The sequence below is a fragment of the Rissa tridactyla genome, chromosome 1 (assembly GCF_028500815.1).
Source record: "Rissa tridactyla isolate bRisTri1 chromosome 1, bRisTri1.patW.cur.20221130, whole genome shotgun sequence".
NCBI lineage: Eukaryota > Metazoa > Chordata > Aves > Charadriiformes > Laridae > Rissa > Rissa tridactyla.
Genome location: NC_071466.1, coordinates 218,804,563 through 218,820,221, shown reverse-complemented (window position 1 = coordinate 218,820,221; position 15,659 = coordinate 218,804,563). Strand labels below are relative to the sequence as shown.

At 63.5% G+C, this 15,659-nt stretch overlaps 2 protein-coding genes across 2 annotated transcripts in view; one reads left to right on the top strand and one right to left on the bottom strand.

Annotated features, from left to right (window-relative positions):
* LMF2 (lipase maturation factor 2) overlaps positions 1-15,659 on the top strand; it is a 106,887-nt gene that overhangs the window by 85,078 nt on the left and 6,150 nt on the right. Inside the window, exons 2-5 of the mRNA XM_054200235.1 lie at positions 12,270-12,378; positions 13,261-13,514; positions 15,033-15,061; positions 15,355-15,551. Of these exons, the coding sequence (XP_054056210.1) occupies positions 12,282-12,378; positions 13,261-13,514; positions 15,033-15,061; positions 15,355-15,551 (577 nt within the window). The 5' untranslated portion in view covers positions 12,270-12,281. The remainder of the gene's footprint in view (positions 1-12,269; positions 12,379-13,260; positions 13,515-15,032; positions 15,062-15,354; positions 15,552-15,659) is intronic.
* On the bottom strand, positions 436-12,211 carry NCAPH2 (non-SMC condensin II complex subunit H2). The gene is made up of 21 exons (XM_054200248.1): positions 12,159-12,211; positions 10,647-10,903; positions 10,364-10,465; positions 9,875-9,930; positions 8,472-8,550; positions 7,727-7,798; positions 7,451-7,530; positions 6,879-7,030; positions 5,306-5,374; positions 4,779-4,873; positions 4,605-4,676; positions 4,314-4,380; positions 3,731-3,838; positions 2,840-2,893; positions 2,144-2,214; positions 1,966-2,038; positions 1,776-1,841; positions 1,533-1,585; positions 1,019-1,120; positions 708-857; positions 436-613 (listed from the first exon to the last, which is right to left on the bottom strand). The coding sequence occupies exons 2-21, from the start codon at positions 10,752-10,754 to the stop codon at positions 476-478; spliced, it is 1,767 nt and encodes a 588-aa protein (XP_054056223.1). The 5' UTR covers positions 10,755-10,903; positions 12,159-12,211; the 3' UTR covers positions 436-475.

Below are 15,659 nucleotides of genomic sequence, written 5' to 3'. Positions count from 1 at the left end.
GCAGGTGGGAGGACCCCCATCACCCTCTGCTGCCCCCCAAGGCTCTCCCCATAAGGAGGAAGGCCCCAGATAGGTGGGTAGATGGACCCCTGCCACCCCCCAGCACTGTCCCACTGTCCCCAGGACTGTCCCATAGAGAGGGAGTCCCCAGGTAGGCAGGGGGAGGGACCCAAGATTGTCCCCATGAGGAGGGGAAGCCCTGGGTGGGTGGGTGAGCAGGGGGACCCCCATCACCCCACAGCATGGGCCGAGGGGGAGGGGGCCCAGGGTGGGCCGGTGGAAGGACCCCCACCGCCCCTCAAGACTGTCCCCACAAGGAAGAGGGCCCGGGGTAGGTGGATACAGGACCGTCCCCGCGAGGAGTGAGGGTGCCAGCCACAAGGGACAGGGCTTTTCCCTCCCCAGGACAGTAGAGCCTTTACCAAAGAGGGGGTTTATTGCCATGGGGGGGGTGTGTACGCCAGGGGGGGCCGGTTCAGGGGCAGGCGGAGGGGGGCTGGAAGGTGTGAAAGCGTTCGTGGGGCCGGCGGTGGGTGAGGAGCCGCAGCCGCATGGTGTCCAGCGCCTGCTCCAGCCCCGGCTCCTGCGCCAGCTCCACCACGTAGTCGTTGGCCTGGGAGGGGGGACAAAAGGAAGGGAGTGGGTGGGCTGGTGGGGGCATCCCAGCAAAGCCCAGGTGTCCGTCCGTCCCCCCCAGCGTCTCTTACCAGCTGGAGGGAGGCCAGCATGTAGCGGCACACCTCGAAGGGGGGCTGCCCCGCCACCAGGCTGGCGAAGGTCTGCCATTGCCCCAGGTCCCCGCAGCGATCGGCCAGTGCATCCCCGTAGCCGTGAATGTCGAAGGTGGCTCGATCCTCCTGCAGAATGAGGCAGGGGCTTCAGGGCATGGCAGGGGGGGTGACGGACCTCTACCTGCATGGGCAGGGGGGCCGGGGCAGGTAGGGACCCGCGTGGGCAGGGAACCTGCCCACGCGGGTCCCTACCTGCCCCGGCCCCCCTGCCCGCGCAGGGTCCTTGCCTGTTCCTGCAGCAGCGGCCCCATCCTCTCTTCCCAACGACGGATGTGTTGGGAGAGCTCCGTCTCCTGTGCGTACTTCTGGGAGTTGGCCATGAACAGCTCCTGGGGGAAGAGGGGAATCGCCAAATCACGTGGGTTTAAAGGGCATCTAGTCACACACCTCCCACCAGCCCAGGTTGCTCCAAGCCCCGTCCAGCCTGGCCTTGAACCCCTCCAGGGATGGGGCAGCCACAGCTTCTCTGGGCACCCTGGCCCAGGGGCTCACCCCCCTCACAGCAAAGGATTTCTTCCCAAGATCTCATCCCAATCTCCCCTCTTCCAGTGGAAAACCCTTCCCCCTCGTCCCGTGGCTCCCCTCCCTGAGCCAGAGTCCCTCCCCAGCTTTCCTGGAGCCCCTTTAGGGACTGGAAGGGACTGGAAGGTCTCCCCGCAGCCTTCTCTTCTCCAGACCTCCTGCCACCGCCAGCACGCCTCAGCTCTGTCCCCACATCATCCCCTTGCCACTGGCACCTACCACGTTCCTGCGGACCAGCTCCTCGTAGCCCAGCGAGCCCGGGTCGGGGAGGCCTGCGGGAGGGCAGAGCGTCACCAGAAGTGACACCGCACAGCCATCCCCCTCCCACCAAGCAGGGACAGGGGACAGAGCAGGGGCATTTGGGATGGGGTATGGCAGCGTCCCCTCCCAGCTCACCGCACCGAGACCATGAGGCTTGTGCTGAGGGGTTCGCACTTGCCGGCCCCCCCTGCCAGCACTTACCCAGGTCTCCTTCCCCCAGCTCCTCAGGGGCCTCGGACTGCATGTCGTCGTGCTCTGCAAAGTCATCTGCCGGGAGGGAAGACCCACTCAGTGGCCCCCCCCGGGGTCCACCAGCCCCCTCAGCCTGGCCCCACCTTGACAAGGGCCACCACCACCTTGGGGCCAGGGGGTAACTGGGGTGCCGAAGTACCTGCTGCTTCGTCGCAGTCAGCCTCGCGCTCGTCCTCCAGCAGATCCGGCTCCTCCTCACACGGCGGCAGCCCCTGGCAGAGAACAGCCCTGAGCCCCCCACCCTGGTCCCCCCATGAGAGGCACTGCTGTGCCCCCCCGGCAGGGCAGGCAGGGGTCCCAGCTCCCCCCCAGCTCACCGCCCGGCTCTGCAGCTTCCTCTGCGCCGCCATCCGCTCCTTCAGCTGCTTCCAGTACAGCAGCTCCAGATCTGCCCAGGGAGGGTGTGCCAGGCCTGGGGAGCTCCTCTGCTCCCCTCGGCGGGGGGCTCAGCCCCACCAGGCCCCACCTCACAGCAAAGCCCCCCTGCCTGGCACACCCCAGGCTCCCCTCGCGCAGTTTTGGGGCTGCAGGGGTGACCTTCCCCATGTCCCACCACCGCTGCGCAAGCCAGCCCCTTGCCCCCCAGCCCCCCGGCACAGGAGGGCCTCTGCAGCCAGCAGGAAGAGGTTTAGTTCCGCTGGATCTCAGGGCTGCTTTTGGAAAGAGGAATAGCCAGAAGAAATCTATTGCGATTCCTAAACTGGAGTATCCCCCTCTGGCCCGCATAGCCGGGCTCTCCTGGTGCCGCCCATGCCCTCTGCCGTGAGCCCCCCCAGCACAGCCCTGCCATGGTGGCTCTGGCTCCACTCCCTCACGGGTATTTGCCCTCATCCTGGCTCCCCAGTGAGGTGTCCTGCCACATTCCAGCCCAAAACCCACCCAGGGGGCCCGTACGGCGCAGGGCACAGCAGCACCTTTGCCTGTGCTCAGCCCCAGCTGGGGAGAGCCAGAGCCACAGGCTGGGAGCGAGATGCCGCCTCTGCCACAGGCCTGGCCTGTCCCGTCCCGCTCACCTGCGAACGTTGGCCCTTTCCTCCGGGTCTTCCTGCTGTCGGCGACGTTGTTGTCTGGGGGAACCAGAGAGGATTAAAGTTAGGACGGGACGAAGGTGCCAGACCCCTGAGCGCTCCCAGGGACGCTGGCAGGGAGGGCAGGTGGGCAAGGGCTGGCAGCAGTGGGCAGCCCCCCACTGACAGCACCACCGACCCCTTCCGCCACCATCACAGCGCGCAACAAGCTGATTGTCACCTCCAGAGCCACCTCCTTCCCTCAAAGGTGGCCTGGCCGTGCCCGGGATAGCCACCAACAGCTCCAGTTCCTGCAGTTCCCGGTGTCGGAGGCTGCCTGCTCCCTTTGGAGTGGGCGCGAGGGGCACAGTGGCGCGAGGGGCACAGTGGCAGCACGGGAGCGGGGGCACTCCTGCATGGACCCTCCTCCTCCCTGCAGCCGCCCCTCGCAGCACAGCCCACCCGCCGTCACATTCAGGCTGCTGTTACTGACACTGTGTTTGCCGTGAACGCGTCCAGTTTAAGGCCCTCCTGGGGTGTGGAGCTCTGCCGGCTGCCTCTGGCTTAGATAACTCGCCCCCTTCTCCTCGGAGCTTTGGTGACGGGACAAGCCCGGGTGAGGAGATCCTGCACCACGGAAGGTGGTTTGCATCCCACGGGATGTGAACAGGATGGAGTTGCCTGGGCAGCTCCAGCAAGGCCAAGACCAGATCAGAGACACCGGCAGCTACGGGACCGGCACCGATGGCTACGGGACCAGAGCCACTGCTGAACGGGGCGGGCAAGGACTGGAGCACCCACGGCCGAGGGATTTGGGGAAGGTGTTTCCTGGCAGAGAAGGGTCCTGCCAGGAGCCTGCCCGGATGCAGGGGTTTGGGCCATGGCTACGATACTCACAGGCTGCAGAGAACCATTTCATGAAGTCCTGGATCTTCCTCGATCCCTTCCTCTTCCGCTTGCCCCCAACCACGTCGTCCAGGCCGTGTGGCACCAGGAAGGGCCTCCCTGGAGGGACACACAAATCACAGGAGGGTTTGGGTGGGAAGGGACCTTAAAGGCCACCCAGTGCCACCCCCTGCCCTGGGCAGGGACACCTCCCACCAGCCCACATTGCTCCAAGCCCCGTCCAACCTGGCCTTGAACCCCTCCAGGGATGGGGCAGCCACAGCTTCTCTGGGCACCCTGGCCCAGGGGCTCACCGCCCTCACCCCTCCCACCCCCCCAATATCTCATCCCAATCTCCCCTCTTGCAGTGTAAAACCCTTCCCCCTCGTCCCATGGCTCCCCTCCCCAACTTTCCTGGAGCCCCTTTGGAGACTGGAAGGGGCTCAAAGGTCTCCCCAGAGCCTTCTCTGGGGACACTGAAGGACAAGTGGCTGTCAAAGCAAGCCTTACTGCCCCTGCACAGCCGGGCCCTGGCCCACCCAGGGCAAACCAAAACCCGGGGAGCAGCCCCTCTCCCCGGCTCCACCTCAAATACCTTTCTTAAATGGTTTGTCCTCAGAGTCCGCAAAGGGGTCAAGGCTTTGCCATGGATCCAGCATCTCCTGCCGGAGGAGTGAGCAGAGATGAAGCCGGCAGAGCTCTGGTCCACTCTGCTCCCAGCAAAGCTCCCTGCGGCACCCTGGGGCGGGCGCACAGGAGCCAGCAGTGGGTCACCCCACTGTCGGCGCCAGCCCAGCACAGAGCACGGCAGGGAGGGCAGGGATGTCCCTTGGCTTCCCAGTGTCTCACGAGGACTCAAAGAGGCTCCTGGCTCTGGGCCCCCTACCTTGATGTGGGCTGGGGGGTCCTCGGCAGGGGCTCGCTCCCGCAACACGTAGCCCCTCGGTCGGGGTGCGCTCTGGCAGACACAGAACTGGGCAGTGAGTTTCCCACAGCAGCAGGCAGCGAAGTGCGGGGCTCCGGGGAAGAAGCGAGGCAGCAGCACTGCCCCCACACCTACCCTCTGTGCCTCGACGTGTTCGTGAGCAGCCGGAATCATTTCCACATCATCCCCTGGGGCCCCAGGCACATCATCATCATCTGGTCCTGCAGCACCTGGCAGGGCAATGGAAGTGTAAAACACCGTGAAAGCCTCTGGGAGCCCAGGCTTATAAGAATCGCAGAGCAGTTTGGGTTGAACGCACCTTAAAGGCCAGCCAGTGCCACCCCCTGCCCTGGGCAGGGACACCTCCCACCAGCCCACGTTGCTCCAAGCCCCGTCCAACCTGCCCTTGAACCCCTCCAGGGATGGGGCAGCCACAGCTTCTCTGGGCAACCTGGCCCAGGGGCTCACCCCCCTCACAGCAAAGGATTTCTTCCCAATATCTCATCCCAATCTCCCCTCTTCCAGTGGAAAACCCTTCCCCCTCGTCCCGTGGCTCCCCTCCCTGAGCCAGAGTCCCTCCCCAGCTTTCCTGGAGCCCCTTTAGGGACTGGAAGGGGCTGGAAGGTCTCCCCAGATCTCCCCTCAGCCTGACACTGTCTCACCTCTGTCTTCAGAGAAGCTCAGCACCTGCACGGGGTCACCGCTGCTGCCAAGGACACCGGACAGTGCTCCTGACGAGGTGACAGAGGCCAGAGGTCACCAGCTGCCCCAGCTGGCAGGACTCCCACCACCCCTGCCCAGAGCAGCCTTGGTGAGGCCAATGGCCACAGGCAGCCTCCCCCCAGCCAGGGAGCAGGTGCTGGTGTTGGCCCCCTGCCCTTGCCCAGCACCTGATCACAGAATTGTTTTAGTTGGAAAAGACCTTTAAACTCATTGAATCCAACCATTAACCCAGCACTGCCAAGTCACCACTGACCCACGTCCCTCAGCACCGCGTCTGCCCGGCTCTGAAATCCCTCCAGGGACGGCGACTCCACCACTGCCCTGGGCAGCCTGGTCCAAGGCTTGACAGCCCTTTCCATGAAGACATTTTTCCCAATATCCATCCTAAACCTCCCCTGGCACAACTTGAGGCCGTTTCCTCTTGTCCCACCGCCTGTTCCTTGGGAGAGGAGCCCGACCCCTCCTGGCTACCCCCTCCTTTCAGGGAGCTGCAGAGAGCGAGAAGGTCTCCCCTCAGCCTCCTCTTCTCCAGGCTGAACACCCCCAGCTCCCTCAGCCGCTCCTCACAAGACTCCTGCTCCAGACCCCTCACCAGCTCCGTTGCCCTTCTCTGGACACACTCCAGCCCCTCGATGTCCCTCCTGGAGTGAGGGGCCCAAAACCAGACACAGCCCTCGAGGTGGGGCCTCACCAGTGCCCAGTACAGGGGGACGGTCACTGCCCCAGTCCTGCTGGCCACGATGTCCCTGATATAAGCCAGGATGCCAGTGGCCTTCTTTGGCCACCTGGGCACACTGCTGGCTCATATTCAGCCGCTGTCAACCAACACCCCCAGGTCCTTTTCCGCCGGGCAGCTCTCCAGCCTCTCTGCCCCAGCGTGGAGCCTCCATGGGGTTGGTGTGACCCAAGAGCAGGACCCGGCACTTGGCCTTGGTGAACCTCACACCATTGGCCTTGTCCCATGGATCCAGGCTGTCCTGATCCCTCTGCAAAGCCTTCCTACCCTCCAGCAGACCAACACTCCTGCCCAACTTGGTGTCCTCTGTAAACTGACTGAGGGTGCACTCGATCCCCTCATCCATGTCATTGATAAAGACATGAAACAGAACCAGCCCCAATACCGAGTCCTGGGGACCACCACTTGTGACTGGCCGCCAGCTGGATTCGACTCCATTCACCACCACTCTCTGGGCCCAGCCCTCCAGCAAGTTTTCACCCAGCGAAGAGTACACCCATCCAAGCCATGAGCAGCCAGTTTCTCCAGGAGAATCCCATGGGAAACAGTGCCAAAGGCTTTACTAAAGTCCAAGCAGACAACACCCACAGCCTTTCCCTCCCCCACCAGCTCTCCCGCAGAGAGGGGCCCTGCTGTTCTGGCGGGTGGCATTGCCGGAGGCCGGCAGCAGAGGCAAGCCACACTCACCAGGTGAGCAGCAGAGCCCCAGGGGTGCCTCCCCCCACCCAGTGCTCCCTCCTGGCCATCAGCGCCGCTGCACCCCGAGCCCCTCATACCTGCTGCTCTGCTGGGGCTCCCCACGCACTGCCGCTCCTGCAGGCTGGTGGGGGAGAATCCCGCCAGCTCCAGCAGGAAGGCTCCGGTGGCGTGAGGGGTGCAGGTGTTCATGCGGAAATCCCTCCGGCTGGCCAGGACCTCCCCTTTCCGGCTGAGGCAGAAAAACCCATCAGGGGAAACCCGAGAGCAGGCTCTGTCCTGTCCCGCTGGGAGCCCGGGGAGGGGACACTGGCCGTGGGGGAGCCCCACTGGGGTATCCCCAAAATTCCCCTGCTCCAGGATGGGCGGGGGGGTCAGCCCCAGACCTCTCCCCAGCCATTCTCAGTTAAATCCTGCCTGGATTTCCCAGCGTAGACCCGGTTCGAACTTCCCCAGGGACCCTCCTGCCCCGCTGTCACCACAGGACTCCCCATCTCCCAGCTCTCCAGGCCCCATGGGATTATCCTGCCTGCCATCCAGTTTTAACTGGGAAAGCGCTACTTCCTCAGAGAGCCCAATCCTACTACAGCAACAGGGGTAGGCCAGCTAAACCCACGGGGGTGGCTGAGGGGCACAGCAAGGGGGCTTTCACCTGAACAGAGGGTTGTCCCTCTTCTCAGCCTCTTCCGGGAGGACCAAAGACATGGGAGTCAAGGGAACGATGTCCGTGGGCTGCAAAGGGAAGGCGGTGGGAGGGCAGCTGGGCAGGACGGAACCCAGGGAAGGCACGGCACAGCACAGCGCTGCCCGGGTGCCACCATCCCCACAGAGCCCAGCCAGGACGGTGGCTGGCCCCAGGCGCCTGTGGGATTCACCCAGGGGAACACCAACATGGAGAGGAACAGAAAAGGAGAAAGGCTTCTCTTACGTTGGGCTGATGATCCTTCCTCATGTCCACGTTCGCCTGGCTGCTGTCCCTGATGTCGTCCAGGGAGAGGAACTGCCGAGAGAGCCCCACCAGTGGTCACCCAGCTCGGCCTGCCAGGCCACGCCGCCACCGAGGGACACTAACTGGGGCAGGGGGACGGAGACAGGGCGCTCCCACGACTGCACCACGCCAGTGGGACAGTCACAGTGGCAGAGACAGCGGAGCTGCAGCTTTTGAGCCACTGTATTGGGACAGGAGCGGGGCTCGGGCTGCGAGGGCAGTGAAGAAGGAAAGAAGGTGCCCACTCCCATGGGAAAGGTCCAGCCCAGGCAGCTGCTGCACCCCCTGGGGACAATCCTGAGGGACAGCCCGAGATAAGGATCACGAGAAAGCAGGCTAAGCCTTCAGGATGGAGGGAGGTCCTGCACAGGGGCTGGCTCTTCTCCAGGAGGGCTGTGAGGTGGTATGTCATGTCCCTTGGAGGCAGGACAGCAGCGTGGTGACAAAACAGTCCTCCCAGAGCGCTCCTGCCCAGGGGGCTGAAGGGGGGTGTGGGGTTAAATGCCCCCTGCTAGGGCAGAGCACGGGAGAGATGGCTGCCACGGTGCCAGTCAGAAAGGAGGGAGTGCTGGGGGCACCCCCCGCGCCTGCAGCCCACTCACAGCCCAAACCAGCCCTGCCCGTGCCCACAAGCCACTGAGTGCTCCCTCCCCACACCCCACCGGGACACAGACACCCCTCTCACCTCCTCCTTCTCCTCTGCCCCAAAGGTCGCGTCAGCATCTCTGTCATCCTGCCCCAAGGAGCTGGGCAGCTTTTCCCGCCTGAGTCAGGGAGCAAAACATGGCATCAGGATCTGCCCGGGGGCAGCAGCAAAGCAGCGGCAGGTTCCCTCCAACCCCACTGCGGCCCCTCTAAGCTGGAGCATCCCACGGTGCCATGGAGAGCACGGAGAGGTGACCGTCACTCCCCTGAGGAGAGTGAGCGAATGCGCTCCTGGTGCTCCTCTGGGCCTGCCCAGGAAGGTGATGGGGGGCTGCAAAGGGACTGGGGCTGGTGGGAAGAGGGGATCCAGCCTGCCTGACAAACCCCATCTGGGACAAAAACGTCCTCCAATTCCAGCTTGGAAGGTCTGTTACAAGAGGGAATGCTTCACTTCAGTCCCACAGCACAGGATTAAGTTTTGGAGACTTTTGGAAACCTCCGCAGCAGGTTCACATTGCTCCAGCCCAAGCAGAGGATCTCTCAGGCCCTCCGCTCAACCTCCCCAAACAACTGGCAAGATTTCCTACAAGCGGGGCTCACAGCGGGGCAAAGCAGAGGCAGGACAGCGCCCTCAAGAAATTTGTTCGCATGGTTGGAGCCAAGCGGTCCTTTGAAGTGAGGTGCAGCACAAAAAGCTCTTCTTTCCCCAGATCCCCAGTGTGAGCGCAGACGGGAGCCGTTAGCCAAGCTCTCCTCACCGGGGAAGTTACACCACGCAGCTCGAGAGTGGCAGAGCCCCGCTCCGAGCAAGAAGGGGAAAGATAAATCACGAGCTGCTTTCCTACACAGGACAGTTTCTTGCCGGCTAAGATTTACCCTGCGGGATGCTGGGTGCTGCCCTCTCCTTGCACAACAGCAAATGCTGCTGCAAGAAAACCGCAGGACGATGCCACTGGAAGACACATGGAAACAAGCATCGCCGCAGGCCCTCTGGGCTGATATAAGTCCCACTGGGGGCCTCTCCTGTGGCCACAAAAATCCTCCTGCTTCAAAGAACTTTTTACGGGGCCGGAGACCGATGCTGCAATTGGTTTGTTTGGGTTTTTTAAAGGCGCAGAGCAGTCAGCAGAAGCAGGACTCAGGGTGGGAGAGGGGCCACGGACCTTCACGCAGGCCCTCTCTGCAGGTGGGGGCACAGCTTCATCCCCAAAAGAGGATGCACAGCTCGTATGCCCTCACGGCAGGAAACCAAACTAAACCTCATCCAAACCTTGGCAGGAAAGAGAGAGGGGAAGGGTTCTGGCCCCACCGCAGTGCAGAGGGCGAGAGCAGCGAGGCAGGAGCACGCGGCAGCATTTTCTGCTGAGGCAGTGAAGGCACGCTGGAAGGTGGCAGCCCTGAGCCCTGGCAAAGCTCCCTCCCCAAGGCTGAGGCTCTACTTACTTTTTGTTGGAGATGAAGTCGAGCGTCTGGTAGACCAGCGAGTAGAGATATTCCACCTGCAAAACAGTGACCAGACTCTTAGAGAAGGAGAAAGCAGCCCCCAGAAAAGCTACTCGGGCTGATGCCAGGAGAAACCACCACCCTGCTCTTATCCCCAGGCAGCTGGACTTCAATTCCTTGACAATCTCGTGCTTTTCACCGTTTGAGCCATTCTGGGGCCAGATTTGGGAAAGTAGAGTTTTCTTCTCCAGAGGGAGAAATGGAAAAGTGCTGAACAACAAAACTCTTCCTCTTTCCCAGGCTGCCAACCCCAATGGGCATAAAAAGGTTGAATTTAGGAATTATAAGTTTATATCCTTCCATTTCCACTAGTCGTTATTACATTCAAGCCTTTGAGAATACCAGAGCAGCCCCCGTGAAGCTCGGACTCAGGGCCCGGCTGAGGGATGGCCGAACGGGCAGGGCGACAGGACCGGGGCCACCTCTCACCTTCCTGCTGTAGACGCAGGCGGAGCCCTGGATCACCAGGGCCGCCTCTATGAAGTTCATGGTGGTTTTGCCATTATCGAAGGAAATGCAGATTTGATCCAGCTGCAAAACACACAAAAGGAGGGAAATTTAAGGCTGACGTGCAGGTGGGATTGGAGGGCAGCACAGGGAGAGGGAAGAGCCTAGAGAACAGGCAGCGCAGCGGGGGCACAGAGAGAAAGCCCCCACACACTGGCAGGGTCCCCCCCAGCCTCGCGCAGGGGACACAGGGGCCCCCCCTTACCTCCTCCAGGTACTCCCCGAGCTGGGCGGCCACGTCCACCTCCCAGTTCTTGGTGAGGTCGCGGATGGGCTGCAGGAGGTGCAGGAAGCGCGACTCCACCTCCTCCATGGTGGCAGCTCCCGGCAGAGGACCTCACCACCCGCCCGTTAAACCACCCCTTTCTCAACAGATGGTGACACAGGTGACACCTGAGGGTCGCAGGTCACCTAGAGCTGGGTGCAGCTGACATCTTGTGATATGTAGAAACCTGAAGTCAACTGGATTTCAACAGAAAAAGGTCAGGTTTTGGTCAGACTGGAACGGGCTCTGAGTAATCTAGTCTAGTTGAAGATGTCCCTGCCCACAGCTTTTAAAGGTCCCTTCAACCCAAACCATTCGGTGGCTCCATGATTCTAAGAAATATAAGTTTCAGTAGACATAAGAGTCACAGAATAAATTAGGTTAGAAAAGACCTTTAAGATCATTGACTCCAACCATTAACCTGACATTGCCAAGTCACCACTAACCCACGTCCCTCAGCACCGCGTCTGCCTGGCTTTTAAATCCCTCCAGGGATGGAGATTCCACCCCTTCCCTGGGCAGCCTGTTCCAAGGCTTGACAACCCTGTCAGTGAAGAAATTTTTCCCAGTACCCGCCCTAAACCTCCCCTGGCACAACTTGAGGCTGATTCCTCTCATCATAGAATCACAGAAGGGTTTGGGTTGAAAGCACCTTTAAAGGCCACCCAGTGCCACCCCCTGCCCTGGGCAGGGACACCTCCCACCAGCCCACATTGCTCCAAGCCCCGTCCAACCTGGCCTTGAACCCCTCCAGGGATGGGGCAGCCACAGCGTCTCTGGGCAACCTGGGCCAGGGGCTCACCCCCCTCACAGCAAAGGATTTCTTCCCAATATCTCATCCCAATCTCCCCTCTTCCAGTGTAAAACCCTTCCCCCTCGTCCCGTGGCTCCCCTCCCTGAGCCAGAGTCCCTCCCCAGCTTTCCTGGAGCCCCTTTAGGGACTGGAAGGGGCTGGAAGGTCTCCCCGGTGCCTTCTCTTCTCCAGGCTGAACCCCCCCAGCTCTCTCAGCCTGTCCCCACAGCAGAGGGGCTCCAGCCCTCTCCTACCCATTCCCTGCTCCCACCGCTTGTATTTGGCAGAAGAGACGCACCCCCCCTCTCCCCAGCCCCCTTCACGCAGTCGCAGGGCGGTGAGTTCTCCCCTCAGACCCACAGCACAGCACCGCGCCGAAAGCCCAGAACGACAACACGAGAGCCGGCCTTCGCCTGCCGAGGGAGCTGGACACGGACCCGCGGGGACGGGACGGGACGGGACAGCCCGGCCTAACGCCAGCCGCCGAGGCCCTTCTACCCAGATAGCGCTGGGAGCTGGAGGCCCGGCCCGGCGCTCCCCACGCCACAGCCGCAGGGCAGCCCTGCTCAGGGTCGGCCGAGACTCCGGGTCCCCCTCAGATACCATCGGGGTCCCCTGAGCGCCCCCGCCCCGCCCCGGTTCCCCTCCCCCGACCCCACCTCCGGCTCCGCTCCGCCGCCGCCATTTCGTGCTTCCCGCCCGACGCGCCGCGCCCCGCGTGCGTGCTGACGCCTGTGCGTGCCGACGCAGCGCGCGCGGGGCCCCGAGGTGCCGCCGCCGCCATGGGGGAGCCGCCGCGGCGGCCGCGCTCGCTCTTTCTGACTGGGCTGGCCGCCGCCTACCTCGCTGCCTTCGCCTCGCTCTATGTCCAGATCCCCGGTACGGTGGTGGTGGTGGCAGCGGCGGTGGGGGACTGCTGGGGGGTCCCCGGGCTGCGGGGGGCCGGGGGGCGGGGGTGTAGGCCCCCCCGGGGGGCGGGTAGGCCTGACTGCTCTAGGCTGTAGAGGCTTTACTGGGGCAGGCCGGGTCGGTCGCGCCGGCGGCAGCGGAGCTCGGTCTGCGGCGGGGGCTCGGGGCTGCTCGTCCCGCAGCCGGGATGGGCCCGCAGCCCCTCTCGCTGGGTGCCCAGTCACCCCCTTCTGCATGTGGCGTGGGGGGATGCGGACAGCCCCTCCCCGGGGACGCGGGGCTGAGCCTGCCTGCCGCCCCGACGGCTGTCCCGGAGACCCCCGCGGGCTCCACATCGCTGCCGGGCTTGGTAGTGACCCCTGGTAGCGGTTTTCCCTCTAGCATCCCGTTTCCTTCCCCGGGGGGCTGCGAGGGGCTGAGCCGTGCCCTAACCTGAGCACCGGGGAGAGCGGGAGCTGCCTAGGCCAGGCCCCCTCCGTGGGGAGAGGGTTCTCTCTTTGCCTTCACCCCACCCTGGGGGTCTGGGGGCCGCTCCAGACCCTTACACCCCCTTCTCCGGAGCAGCACAACAGAGCTCTGCCCACGCAGATCTCCCCTCCCTGCAGCGGGCAGGGCCTTCATCGCCTTTCCACGTAGCCACGCTGGGTCTGGCAGCTGCTGGCCTCTTCCCACTGCTGTTCCTTTCCCAGTTCCATGAGGAAACTGGGATGCCAGAGTGCAGGAAGAACTAGCTGGAGCCCCCCGGCCAGCTGCCTGCTTGTCAAGGCGCTGGCTAGGGGGCTCCCAGTTCTCCTGCCCCACATCTATGGGGCTGAGGAGGCTTTGTCCTCACTGTCACCATTCCCTTTCCAGGGCTGTATGGGAGAGATGGCATCCTACCGGCTCGCAAAATGCTGCGCCTCAGCGGGAAGGGCCTGTGGGAGCAGCTCCGGGATTTTCCCACTCTGTTGTGGCTCGGTCCCCACTTGGGTTTGGATACGGAGCTGGGGATGGAACTGCTCTGCCTCCTCGGCATCCTCGCCTCCTTCGGCGCCTTGCTGTTCGAGCCCCTGCGGGACAGCCTGCTCTTTGCCCTGCTCAGGATGCTCTACCTCTCGCTCTACCAGGTAGGAGACTGGGGGGGCTTGGGAGAAAGGGAGGCTTGTGGTGCCCTGGAGGGGTCGGAGCTGGGTCCTAGGAGGGTGGGAGCGTGATGGTTTTGCCTTAGCATTGTCCTATGAGCTCCTGGCACACTCAGCTTCCCTTTTGATGGAGCAGGGGAAAGTGCTGGCAGCTTCTTGGCTCGTGGCAGGGGGTACAGCCCCATCATTGTGCCTTCCCTGGGGTAAACCTCTCCCAGACTTGCCTATGAAGCCAATTCCCACACTGCTGTGGGGACAGCTCCATCCCCTGCCCACCTAGGGCCCTTTCCCCACGTCCTGTGAGAACTCTGTGCCCCTCAGCCACAAATCCGCCCTCCCGAGCTGCTTGTACTCGCCCCTGGGGCTTTGGCTTCGTGTAGAGGAGCTCGGGTGAGTCAGAGTCTGCTAGCGCAGGCGGTGAGGGGAGGAGGTTTCTCTTCCCTCTGAAACCAGGGGAATTAAAGAGTAAAAAAAACCACATGTATTCGGGAAATCCCTCCCAGGCTGGGTGACTGATACCCCAGGGAGGAGCTCTCCTGCCCTGCCCGAAGGCAGCCTAGTGCCAGCAGCCCTTGCCAGTCCCTCCTTCTGGGGCTCGGGCCGTCCCCAGCACCGGTGGCTGCAGGGGACAGGGCTGGGAGGCCAGGAAAGTGAGGGGGCCAGCATGGGAGCGGGATTTCTCCTGTGCTGGGGGGCTGCCCTGCAGCGCTGTTACCCCACATCCCCTATGAATTGCTCACACTTTTGCCCCAGGGGGAGCTGTTGTGAGTGGCCCCCCTCGCGCAGGGAGCTCTGCCAAGCCCTGCCGAGCTGCATGGCCCATGTTTCAGGCTCAAGGAGAGGCAGGGTGGGAGCCGGGGCTCTGGAGTGACTCGCTGCCTCAGCAGGGAGAAGAAGCAGCAACCAGGGCTGGGAACTCCTGGGTGATTGCCACCTGTGGGGACTCCGTCTCCTGGTGTGGCTGCGAGGGTACCGTGCCACGGCGTGAATGGCTCTGCCTCCTCCCGGCCACGTGTGCCGGCTGGGCCTTCCTCTCCTCACTCCCTTTTATCATAGAATGGTTTGTGTTGAAGGGTCCCCACAGCAGAGGGGCTCCAGCCCTCCCAGCATCTCTGGGGCCTCCTCTGGCCCCGCTCCAACAGCTCCGTGTCTCTCCTGTGCTGAGGCCCCAGCGCTGGAGGCAGCACTGCAGGGGGGTCTCCCCGAGCGGAGCAGAGGGGCAGAATCCCCCCCTCGCCCCCCTGCCCACGCTGCTGGGGATGCAGCCCAGGCTGCGGGGGGTTTCTGGGCTGCCAGTGCACATTGCCAGCTCATGGCTGGCTTTTCCCCCCTGCCCCGCCAGCACCCCCAAGCCCTTCTCTCAGGGCTGCTCTCCGTCCTTCCATCCCCAGCCTGGGCTGGTACCAAGGAGAACTGGGAGGGATTTGCAGCCATGGGGTTGTTGTGGGGAAAGGCCGGGGGCCAAATTGCACCCTGCTCATCACCTGCTCCCTCTCTCTGCAGGTGGGGCAGATCTTCCTCTACTTCCAGTGGTAAGTCAGCCCTACCTCAGCCCTTCCAGCATGCTTGGCCGGGGGGCTGCCACAGGGGCTCCGTGCTGGGGGAGCCATCCTGCCACCACTGCGGCTGGGCTACAGCTTGCCCAAGCCCCATGGCACGGAGGGCTGTGTCCCCTGCGGGCAGCAGTGACACAGCTCACCGCCTTCGGGAAGGGGTGGCATGCTGGCCAGCCCCTCGGCACCCAGGCTCTCAGTGCCAGCACGGCCAGGCAGAGCTGGCTGCCCGCAGGGTCTGCGGCGGTGGGGGACAGCTGTGTTCCCCACAGGGACAGCCTCCTGCTGGAAGCGGGGTTCCTGGCAGTGCTGGTGGCCCCCCTGCACCTGCTGAAGTGGCGGTCCACGGCCTGGCGTCCACACGACAGTGTCACCTTCTGGCTGGTGCGCTGGCTCCTCTTCCGGCTGATGTTCGCCTCCGGGGTGGTGAAGCTGACCAGCCGCTGCCCCACCTGGTGGGGACTCACAGGTGAGGGGTGGCACGGGCTGCGGGGTGGCACAGGCTTTGGGGCACCCCTGCCAGGCAGGGGGAGCGGAGCATTGCCCCGAGCCTCAGGCTGTGCCTCCCATGCCCCGT

Excerpts from the sequence above, each read along its gene's own strand:
- NCAPH2 (XM_054200248.1), bottom strand. The coding sequence starts at position 10,754 with ATGGAGGAGGTGGAGTCGCGCTTCCTGCACCTCCTGCAGCCCATCCGC. Across the intron at positions 7,799-8,471 it reads GGGCAGAGGAGAAGGAGGAG|TTCCTCTCCCTGGACGACAT; the intron begins GTGAGAGGGGTG and ends CTCTCTCGGCAG. Across the intron at positions 7,531-7,726 it reads GGAAGGATCATCAGCCCAAC|CCCACGGACATCGTTCCCTT; the intron begins GTAAGAGAAGCC and ends TTCCCTTTGCAG.